Source organism: Gouania willdenowi, chromosome 13 (genome assembly GCF_900634775.1).
Source record: "Gouania willdenowi chromosome 13, fGouWil2.1, whole genome shotgun sequence".
NCBI lineage: Eukaryota > Metazoa > Chordata > Actinopteri > Blenniiformes > Gobiesocidae > Gouania > Gouania willdenowi.
In genome coordinates, this window is record NC_041056.1 from 15,022,452 (window position 1) to 15,035,001 (window position 12,550).

General features: G+C 35.7%; 1 protein-coding gene across 5 annotated transcripts in view; it reads right to left on the reverse strand.

The window, feature by feature from the left end:
* Positions 1-12,550, reverse strand: part of stx1a (syntaxin 1A (brain)) — a 56,764-nt gene that overhangs the window by 25,045 nt on the left and 19,169 nt on the right. For all 5 annotated transcript variants that reach the window (XM_028465230.1, XM_028465234.1, XM_028465231.1 and 2 more), the window contains exon 3: positions 7,695-7,794. In XM_028465230.1, coding sequence (XP_028321031.1) covers positions 7,695-7,794 — 100 coding nt within the window. The remainder of the gene's footprint in view (positions 1-7,694; positions 7,795-12,550) is intronic.

Sequence of the window (12,550 nt, forward strand, 5' to 3'; positions counted from 1 at the left end):
AGAAAAATCCCAGCATTATTGAGCCAATACTTTAAAAACTTGGCTTTGTAAGCTATACGCAGGAGTCTGTATGCCTTGTGTATGTGTGTGGATGGGTGTTAAGGAGTTAGATTAGATTTCCCAATTGTGGTTTTCAAGCAGTGAACGCCAAAGTATACGATCGAGTGTCTGTTCTGCTTCATTATTGGTCGTGTGAAAAGAGCGTGTGCAGCCACTGGTTAATAAGAAGGAAGCAAATTAGAGGGCAAAACTGAGGAGTCAATTGAGCTCTCTCAGGCGCTCTCGAGTGAAATCCTCAGGTCACGCTTGTTGCCATCATTAGGACTGTGTTGCTATGGCGATATGTGCAGTGGGTCCTCTTGCCGGATTCAGATTGTTTCAAATTGGTGAGAGTGAGATCGAGATGAAATGAGGGTGGAGAGAAGGCAGAAAAGAAATGAAAGAATGTGAAAGCTGGAAGAGGAACAGTTCAAAAACTAAGCATGCAATGAAATAAGATTTTTCTTTCAGGTAAGAATGTTTGTTCTAATGCAGGAATTAAAATGTGACAAATTAAAAAAAGATGTGAAAGCTAAGACGTAAATAAAAACTGCTGGACACTACTACACCTCCAATTCATGTTGGATAAAATGAGTTTGAAAAACCTCCTCAAAGACTGCCAGAGTTTTCAGGAAAACAAAACAATATTTATCCCCAACATAAGGCCAAGAACATGAACATTACATTGTTGCGGTTATATGTTGTATAAAGAAGTGAATTAAAAAAATTAAATGTAAATATATATAATGTTGATTCTTTATTCTTTGACTCAAACTTCACAACAGAATCAATATCAAAACAATAAAAACAAAACATTGAATACATATGTTCTAATCACTATACAGCAAAAAACAAACAATAAATAGATTTAACACAAATTGTACATACTGTATGTATCCTCCAGTTTGAGAAGGGGGCAGGATGAAGCAAAAGCTTCACAAGAGAAGTGGATTTAGATCTTGAAATAAAATAAATGAAATATTAGCAAATTATTTAATTTTTTAAATTGAAGCAAGATTATCACTTTTTTCGAGAAAAATCTTCCAATATTATTCAGTCAGATGAAGAGAGCTTTATTTTCTCCTGTTGACATATTTTTCTGTCTTAGACTTTCCTTATCTGGTACTTGGTTAAATCAATACATTTTAAAGTACAGTATCTTGCGTAAGAAGAGACACATACATAATGGATAATCTCTGAGTTATTGCAAAATGACTTCTTTAAAGGTCCCATATCATGCATTTTTCACCCATCTCCATTTGTTTGAAGAACCCCAAAAACATAGTATTTGAGGTTTATTTTCCCAAACTCGTCTGTTTTCCAGAGTTTTAGTCCTTTAAAAAGTGACTTTCTGACCAACGGGTGGTTTGCTGCCTGCTTATGCATATTCATGATTGGGCGTGCCTATAGGTTTGCCTGCATGACTCGCTCTGAGGCAGATCAGTGATCACCAAAGCAATTTTATTTTGCCATCCACACACTGTTATTGCTTTCAGCCAAAAAACTGCACATTACAGTAAAACACATGGATATTTAAGCGGCTATTGTGCGAGTCTGACTCTACGCTGTGTGTGTTCATCCAGCAGCAGCAACAGCTTCAAACACTCACCAGAGTTTTAAGCTGCTAAATCACTTTCTTCTCCTCATCATCTTTATTAAATACAGGAATAGTGCATTTAAGGTGATAATTTGTTTGTCACTTCAACCGTTGCGTCGCATTGGGTCACAAACACGTCAGATCAAGTCAAAGGCCATACGATGTCTGCTCCCTGGGTGACCATACTGCAATGTTCACTGTGGAGGCGTGGCACCAGCAGCAGGGTTAACATGAATTAACATTGTAAAACCATTGAGACTGTCATACATCCAACCACCTCCTAACACTTGTTATTGTAGTCTAAACCAAGGCTATAACTTCTCGCCCCAACAGTGACCACAGCCTCAGGAGTCAAAGAAGCGGAGGCAGTTGATTTATTCCTGCATCAATCAGGAAAGTGACCTCAATAGTGTCTGTGCACGCCCTCAGCTGTTGATATCATCATAATAGATGTTTCCATACAACAGTAAAAAAGGCATATCTTTAATAGCCACAACCAGCAAGCATATAATGAGTAAGATAAAAAAAAAAAAAAAAGGGTAGGAGAGATTTGGAGCCGACTGAGGAGGAGTAAGAAAGAGAAAACAAATAACTTATGAATCTTTAAAATCTTAGAGGAGTTTTTGCAAACAGAACTGATGTGGATGTACGCTTAGCTGAAAGCTAACACCAGGAATAGAAACACTCAGGCCACAATTAAAACAAGCGTCTCCAGTGCTATGATTAAAATATTTTTAAAGCCAGAGAAATTATGCTCTTTAGAAACAAGAGAATATTAGATCAGTTGTTTCCATGTACCCCCTTTACATTTTGGTCAAATCATGTGTACCCCCTCTTCATTCCATAATTTCATATGATGTTTCAATTGTGTATCTTCGTAACTCCTTCCCGTGTCTTCAACATTAGTTTCCTAAGGCTTAATCACAAATGTCAAAATAATAAATGTATTTCAATAGTAAGTAAATACTGTCTCCTTTGTAAATTGTTGTTAACTAATTATTGTCTCCTAATGTTAGAAAAGTACAGCATGAATCAATACCGTTTCAATATATACGAGAAAATACAGGATTTTTTTTAGGAAAATTATTGTTCTTTTGTGGTTAATTTGCCCAAAAATTATAATTCTACAACTTTATTTCATTTAGCAGACGCTTTAATTTAAAGTGACGTAGAACACGAGCAGTTAGGGTTAAGTGATTTGCTCGACATCCCACTGTGATAACCCAGGTTGGATTCAAACCATTGATCCTCCAATTACAAGCCCTCTTACTTAACCAATACGCCGCCACAGCAATTAGCCTAAAAGGAACTGGTAAGTTTCATTTTTTACATTCATTCATACATATTTCTGAGTACCCCATTCAATATGCTCCTGTACCCCTAGGGGTATGCATACTTCTGGTTGGGAATCACTGCATTTGAGGATGGAAATATATGAATAACCAAGTTAGTGTGTAAAAGGAAAAGGTATTTGCATTCTGTCATTTTGTTTCGTGTAAAACTGATGTGTTGAGTTATTATATTGTTAAGATGTTTCAGTTTGTCTGTTTAAAATGCTCATTAAATAGCAAGGAGTGAAAAAAAAAAAACCTAACACCCATATCACAAATGTATCAGAGCGTTAATGGATTTCCATTTTCCATCTCTAAGCAGTCAAACTTATCAGATGTTAGGCTTAGAAGCAAACGCAGAAAAGGTGACTAATTACCGAGATAACAACTTGTTTAATTTCATATCAACGTCATAGTCTCCTGGGAAGAGCTGAGTATAAAAGCCCCTGATGCTGTATTAGAAAAAAAGAATCATCGCTGACCTTTGAACTATCATTAAAAACGCCTCCAGGAGCTGTCTCATCGATCAAGATAATGAGAAATCTATGCAGCAGAAGAGATAACCAACAACATCCCACATGACAACAAATAACAGTCAGTGTGTACAAGCTGATGATTGTAAATAATAAAAATCTTGTAGTTCACACAAAAAGACACATTTTTACACAAATTCAAACTTATTTCCTCAAATGCTGGTAAGAATTACCTATGCTTCATTTACAGTCGTAGATATAAACAGTGTTGGGATGACAATGATGGAATCATGTTCAGTGCATGAATGAGAGAAGAGTGCCAGTGTGTGTAAGCCACACACTGTGTTTGCATATTCTTGTGAGGCACAGCAAATGTGCTGAAATTGTAAGGAATAACACTAAAAATGGAAGCAGTGAGCACAAAAACAAAGAAGGGAGGAAGACTGAAAGCTCAAGGTTGTGAAGCTGGTGGGGTGTTAAACAGCTGGGGAGGTGTGATGCTGATTTATGTAACGTAAATAGGAATACATACAACTTCACAATGTTGTCAATGTAACAAGAGGTGACAAAAACACATGGGTGACAATCTGACATGTTACTCACACACCGCACCTACACCACAGTGTTACATTACATTTGTATACCACTCTAAATTCAAATCATACAAGAACCTAGTAGGAGTGAGCACTAAAGATAGGGGGAAAATACAAAAAACTGCTTCTGCAAACACAAAGCAAAGAATATGTTACTCATGGAAGTTTAGAATCTTGTATTATGGTACTGAGAAGCTTTAAATACTGAAAACAATAATAAATGACTTTGTTAGTATAGTTTTAAATGCGCAGAAGCAATTGTACAACAACAATTAAAGTGTAGGCCATGTAAAAAACAACAAAAACAACAACAAAAAAAACATCAGCGTGGATGTTGAGACCAACTTTGTTCAAATTTCGTTCAGAGTCAATAGCTACAAGCCTCCAATATATCATCAGATAAACTCAAGAACACAGTTTATAAATGGTAAATGGACTTGATTTATATAGCGCTTTATCCCCACACTGAAGCAGTCTCAAAGCGCTTTACATATCAGCTCATTCACCCAATCACGCTCACATTCACACACCAGTGGGACAGGACTGCCATGCAAGGCGCTAGTCGACCACTGGGAGCAACTTAAAGTTCAGTGTCTTGCCCAAGGACACTTTGACACATACAGTAGTCAGGTACTGGGATCGAACCCCCAACCTCTCGATAAATATAAAGATTGGGTTTCTTTTCTGCATTGACTTGACCCCATCACAATAGGGTGAAACACAACACAGTGGATCCTCCAGAGGTGTTCTAAAGAATTAGAAAACAATGTATTTGCTCATGCTATCTGGCAGTGAGGGGACAAAATCACAAAAGCCAAAATCCCAAACACTGAATGAAAAAGTTGACGAAAACCACTTTGACAATGAAGTCTGGATTTGGCAGTTACCAGGAAGAGGGAATATGCAGAGTGTAAATCCTGAGAAGATTATGATGATGATGTCTGGCTTGGGAGACCTGTTTTTGCCCACCTACTTTCTTGGACAATTTTAAAGCCAGTTGCATCAACTAAGCCATCAGAAACAACATGACTAAGAACCTTCACAAACATGTTGGACAATTTCCTACTCCTGATTTTTGACAGAGTTTGGGAATGGCCTGTCACTGTTTGAACATGATTGTGTAGCAGTGCACAAACTAAGAGATGTTCAGGCTAAAGCACAGGCAAAAAAGTACTGAACTTAATAGATGAAAATGATAAATAAATAACCATCCTTGCTTTATTTCTTATTAAAAGCAACAGTCCTGAAATCCCAACGTTTCCTACATTCTGCTTTAAAATGTCATTCTGCTCCAAGTTTTGATGACACACTGCAGTGAGTAAAGAACAGAAATGTCAGCACCACAAACTGTTACCACAGCAGTCAGAGAGAGTCACATACTAGCGAAATAGAAATAAAAAAAACTGAATGGATTTAAGAAGGCTTTTGCCAGCTGAATAACATTTCAAACAAAACTAAAGTGTTTTAATCATAATACTGTTTTTTTTTTTATTTAATCTGTTTGACCTTTCTCTTTCTGAGCATCAGCAGAAGTTATTGGCTCCCAGGTTTTTTAAAAGATATGGATTCAGACAGGGGTAAGGCACTTATTAAAAAAAACTCAAAATCCAGAAAGAACAAAACTAAAACAAATCAAAAGAAGCCTCAAAAACCAAAATACTTACACACAAACCAACAGAACTCAAATTCCATTAATGGACAACAGAAACTGTGGTGCACAGACAGCAACAGACAATGCAACAACACTCACTTAATGTTCAACCACACCTTAAATATGCAAGTAAGGCCATCAGGAGATCAGGAACACCTGAGTGGAAACAGGGGGGTCTACTCACTCTCTCACACAAACAAAAACACATCAATTGCATACTAACGTACTACTCATACTAAGTCTGACGTCAAAATGAGTACGTAGCACATTCACATTAGATAGTATGGAAAGATTGAGTATGCGAGAAATACCTCAATGTATACTATATCGGGACATTTCCCATGATGCATTGCAAGTGGAACATAAAATCGTCCAGGGACCGGCTTCAAGCAAAAAATCAAACATCCCCTTTTCAAAACAAAAGCATCTCTTTTTGTCTTCAATTAGTTTTTGGTTTTTTTTTTTACATTTTTTAAATAGGGCTCTTGTTTTTAAATTAACTAGTGGTTTTGTCAGTAGCACAATGGCAGGTCTCCGAAAATCTCAGAAATGTCGACATTAAATGTGTTTCCACTGGTTTTATGAATCAAATGACCACATGTTGATATTCTACTTGGTCACTTTCTTGCTTAAAATGCTTTCAGAACTTTCAAAGGTGGAGAAACAACAGAGATATTTAGCCTCAGTGTGATTCTGGTTTTTGTTCGAAATGCATCTTGGGAAACTTGGAAGTATACATCAGTGGGGATGGTCATCATCCTAATCCTCCTAACCATACTGATAGTAAATAGTAGACAGTATATACTCATTGAGTTTGTAGTGCATAGTACGGAGTGTGCCATTTCAAACACAGCCAGGAATCCATGTCCACTCAATTAAACTGAGAACTAAAAACATACAGAACACGACAGAAATCCAACCATTGAACAAACTGATCCCAATTGGAGAACAAGACACAAAAACACACCATAAACCCCAAATCATGAAAACCACATACACTCATTTATTTAATTTCAACTTTATCAGTGTACTATCTTTTATTTCTTTTACTCAAATCAACTCATTGATATATCATTATTTTGTGCTGCTGAGTATTGCTACAGTAATGGTTTATAATTGTGGATCTTTGTTATTGTCCAGCTACTTTTTTAGCGTTTTTAATGTAATTAATTACATTAATGTGTTGAATTGACGCCCAATTGTGCATGCACACCTCTATACATGCTGACTTCCATGTAATGAATGACCCTGACATTTCCTTCAGTGGATGACTGATGTCACTTTTCGTATAAGATACATATATTACATGCACATACACACATACGCACACACTGGTTTTGTTGCTCTGCTTGGTGTTCATGTGCACGCCGTGCTTGTTAAAGGGCTTATTTGATGTGAAGCCTGCTGTTGCCAGCAGATCAATGGTCTTTCAGGTAGGTCAGAGGTAAGGAATAAGCAGGGAAATGGGAATTGGGGATGTTATGAGTACCACTTTTACTCATATTTACTCAGATCTTACTCAAATTAATGCTTTAAGTTGTAACTTTCCATTCCTGTCTTTGTCGTCTTTTTCGCAGGAAGGTCAGTTGGCTCACACTCCCATAACACAGCTCTATCTGAAGGCCAGACACACACACACCCTTCACACACACACACTTCACATAGAAGACATTGAACTGTGACAGAGGTTTAGAAAGTCAAAACAAAAAAACAATCGGATGATAGAGCTTTAATCCAACAAAAGCGTGAAGTGAAATGCGTTGTTTGAGAGAAACAGGTTCATTTAAAAAAGATTAACAAAAAGCTAAAAATATTTAACTGTAAGGTATAAATACATAATAAAGACAGAAAATATGGTATTTTATGACACATAATGGCATGATTTTAAGCTTTAAGGTTTTAGAGTCAGACATTATTTTCTGCTTTTATGTAAAGTATTGGATTATTTTTGTGTCCATAAGAACATTTACTAAACAATTTTAAAAATCACATTTTAAAAATGAGACTTACTTTCATCTGGGTTGGGTGAGGCCAGAATAGCACTGTGCTTCCTTTTCACCTCTTCAACTTTTTCCGCCAGAGACTCGATGAACACTCGGATCTCTTCTACCTGTCGGGTAAGAGTGAAAGATGATGTTTACTCTCACACTGCTGCTGACAGACGCTCTAATGCAGTGGTTCCAAAACTTTTCACAGTCCCGTACCCCTTCCGACATTTAACCTGAAGCCATGTATCCCCTACTCCTGCACACTTAAAAAATATAATAAGGTAGCCCTACAGTGAATTTTACCTATCCTATTGAGTAATAATATATAATAATAATATGAATATCTAGAATATTTGCCTTTCCTGAAGAAAATGCAAGTGAGGATGCAGGTGCTGGCCCGCGTTGCACTGCATTAGCTTATCGTGAGCATTAGCAATAGCATTAACCAAGCATCAACATTAGCATAACAACAGCATTAGCCTAACATTAAAATTAGCCTAGCATTAGAATTGACCTAGTATTAGCTTTAACATAGTAATATCATTAGCGTAGCAATAGCAATAACCTAGCATTAACATTAACAAAAAATAAGCCTATATAAGCCAAACATTAACATAGCATTAGCTTTAACCTAGCATTACCCTAGTGATAACAATAACCTGAGCATGAGCATTCACCTAGCACTAGCATTAACATCGTAATAGCATAGCATTAGCATTAACATTAACTGCTCTATTTATATTCTAGTTTCCAATATTGTCATTGTTTTTAATTTTCATTCACGTACCCGTACCCCACTTTGGGAACGGCTCTAACGTATGTCACTCATTCAACTTAAAGACAGAAAGACATGATAAAGAATTCCATGTGGAGAAACTCAGAAATTATAACATTGTTTTTTTAGTAGTTAACATTTCAGATAGAAACAAATAAAAATACTGTTAATTGAATAAGGATTAAATACACATGCACACAGTCCAGTAAAAAATAATACAAATATATAGTGATGCTACAATAGTCACATATTATCAGAATCAGAAACAACTTTATTGACCAAGTAATGTATGTTATACACATGAGGAATTTGACTTGGTGAACTGTGCTCTCTCTAATAGTGTAAACATTAAATAATAACAACCAACTAGAAAAAATAAATAAAAAATAAATATAAACATAAATATAAACAGTATTTAGACTAATATGTGCAGAACTAAATAAAATAACAAGATAATAATATAATAATAATTAAAAAAAATAAAAATAAAAATAATAAAACAATAATAAGATAATAGTGCAGTAGTGCATTGATGAGTAGTGCAGGTGAGCATTTAAATTAAAATTAAATTAAATTATTATATATTATAATATATATCTGTTATTATTATCTTATATATCATGTCTACACCACTAAATTTACTGAAGTCTGACAATGCCATCAATTAATTTCCCAATTTTTCATCCATCATTAGAAATTTAGGAGGTCACTCGTAACGTATTAGAAATAAAATCCAAAGCAAAAAGAGAATAAATTCCTTTTACTGAAAGTGTTTCAAATGATTTATAAAAAGTCAGTGACCCTTGAAGTGAACTCTGCATCATCTGCCACTGTGATCCAGCGCTGACATTCAGACAAACTACCTCCCTCCTACTTCCTGCTGTCTCATCCCCAGCTGTGCTGCCTCTGACTTGTGGCAACAGCTGGATGAACAACAGGTCACATCTGGCACAAACGTTCTCACATTCTGCTTTCATCTCTGTTTGTCAGACCACAGATCGATCTCTTTCTTCTGTAGCACTGCTACAGTCATCTTCTCTGCCACACTTTGGGCATCATTACTTCCTGCTGTTCTCTGGCCGGTTCTTAACCACGCGCACACTGTTGCTTATTGTAGCTTCAGCTGTGCTTTCTGCTTCTCAGCCTGGTTTCTTATTCTCCAATTATCTATTTAATTAGCTGATGATTTAATCTACTTTAACAACAATATAAATGTATCTGAACCATTACTGGGATATGAGAGAAAGTGCCACTGAGGTGAACAATGCCTTAATAAATGTGCAACAGAGGAGGAGAGATCATGACATAGAGCAGACATGGGCAACAGGCGGCCCGGGGGCCACATGTGGCCCTCAGTCTCATTTTGTGGGTCCCCCAAAACAAATCCCCAAAAATTGCATTTCAAGAAGTTAGAAGGAACATAAAGCCGACATAATACATAAAATAATTCCCAAAACACACAATTCGACAGCAAAATGCACAAAGTACACAAAGAATTAAAAAAACACACAAAATGACTCATAAAACATAAAATGACAACAAAGACAGACACAAATATCACTTATACAAACAAAATACAACACAAAATTGCAGAAAATGACAGAAAAATACAGAAAATGACAACACGAGCACACAAAAGAACAAAAACACTCATAATGACTCCAAAAACACACATGACTAAAAACTGACAAAACAACAAAACTATTAACAAAAACAAAAAAGACAAAACCTTTTCCCCCCCTGTATTAATGCTCAGATCAGTCTTTATTCTAATGTTGATCATGTGGCCCTTGGCTTAGATACAATCACATCTGCTGTAATAAAGTTGCCCATCCCTCACATAGAGTAATAGAATAAGAGAAAAAGTACATCAACATACTGAATAGTTTTTCTACTTTACCATTCATTTATGCTTCCTTATGCCCATTATGCACACCCTGGATATGTTGCTGTCTATTAAACTGGACATTATGTTTTAATCATGATATCAATCCCACTCAACATTTATATAATCTATATTTATGACTTATTTTAAACAATTTTTTGTGTTCTTCGGGTGGAACATGCATACAAGACCCAGAATCAAAGATAGTCTCCATTGCTGTTATTTACTTCATTCATCATCAAATGAATGATTTTAAAGGTACAAGAAAAAGATGTCCTCACTTTCTTTGTCACATTACAAGAAGTGCACAATGTGGCTTTGAATTTGTTGTAAGCTTCGGTAAATGTGCACATTTGCATGTTAACCATTAAAGTTTCATCCACTGTTAAAAATGAGTTGGGGTAACATTGTGTTTATTCATTAGCTCTGTGATGACTGGGGGACATGTGCTGCATGAAATATTACCGCTACAAAATTGAATGTTAGAAAAGGCTCAGAGGGACAGAAAGGAAATAGAGTGTTTGACCTGATTGATTATTCAAGATTAAGCACTTTCAGCAAAATGACACAATATTTATATTATCTTAAAATTAATATCTCAAATATCCTCAGTAAATTTTGCTGCATTATGTTTGTGAAAAATGTCTTTTTGACAAAAAAAATATATTTGATGGTCTTTTTTTTTTAGAAACCAAGCACTTTGCAATATATTATACACTACATGGCTGCGTTCATATAGATTTATAGAAAATCATTAAAATGAGTAAAAAACCACAAGCTTTGTATTGTTTTCTATTGCACTTTTTAATCATGTTAAGCACAATGAAGTGCCTTGTGTATGAAATTTGCCGTGCCTCACACGGGTTGCCTAAAATTTCCAGACTAAGGACAATCATGGCTTTATCTTACAAGCTATTATTAATATCATCAGTCATTATTCAACAGTTTGAGTTGGTTAATTTTGTTATAAAATCATTGCATTTTTAAATTCTCCTCCCTGCTGACCCTGTTGTCTTTACCCCTGTATTTAACTTTATTTCTGAATGATTTTTCGGTCACTGCCGACTGCTGTAATGGTAACCCGTGGACACCAGACAGAGACATCTCTGGGTAAAGATGTGATGCTTTTGTTTTTCTCATTGTTTGAACGATGTTAACATCAAGTGACACCAGTAAGGGAAAATCAGATAGAGCCGAATGTGAAAAAAGAGGCCCTGAAGGTCATGTTTGGTGTGCATGTGTGTGTGCGTGAGTGTGTATGTGTGTGTGAGGACAGACAATTGCAGTGCTCTCCTCGCTGTCTGCCATCCCCTGTGATCAACAGAGGAAGTTTAATTAACACATTCAGTGAGAGTGAGAGGTCCCATACTCCTGCTGTCCCTCTGCTCCCAGTTCCACCACTATCCAAGACGCCCTCTGTTGCATGTTAATTTTATTTTTGTACACCGTTCTGTTCAAATCCCATCACCACTTTTTATTTCCTCAAGTAGAAGGTCAAACTGATCTGCAGAACTCTTTATCTACTAAAACTTTTTTTTTTTTAAGGCTAAGCTCCCAAAATGTCAGACTATAACACTTAGATGTGATGTATAATAAAGTAAAATGTCCAAAGAAAAGCGTAGTCCTGCATAGAGTACATGGTATGAACTTCAACAAAAATGATCTGTCATTGTTCTTTCTAACGCATGTTTCTGAGTCACTGCGCCAAATCAAATGTCCTTTAAGTGTGGATAAAACTAAAGCTATTTTTCTAAATAAATATATATACAGTATGTCTGCTTTTCAGGCGAGGTAACATATATTTAACATTATACAAAATGTTTCTCTCACAACTCTTTTATAAGAACATTTACTAAGTGGATGGATGGTCGGATGGTCAGTTAAAAAACAGTAGTGTTATTTCGGTATTCGCCTTATTTTACACTGTGTATCAAATACATGCATGCCTGAAAAATTATTGGATGCACCAATTATTATTATTGTTTAAATCTGTCATTTCAAGTCAAACATCATAAATTAAATTTTTCTTATTAGAAAAAAAATCTTGTTTTTTTTCCCCCCCAGAATTTCTATCTATACTTGTGCCCATTTATGTCTCCTTATTTATGATCCTTCAGTTTATTTCGTGAAGTTGGGAAAAAAAAAAAAAAAAACACTTTACATTGAGAACTTTAAATCTAAAAAAACAGTGTGGAGTATTTTGGTGAACAAGCTGAGA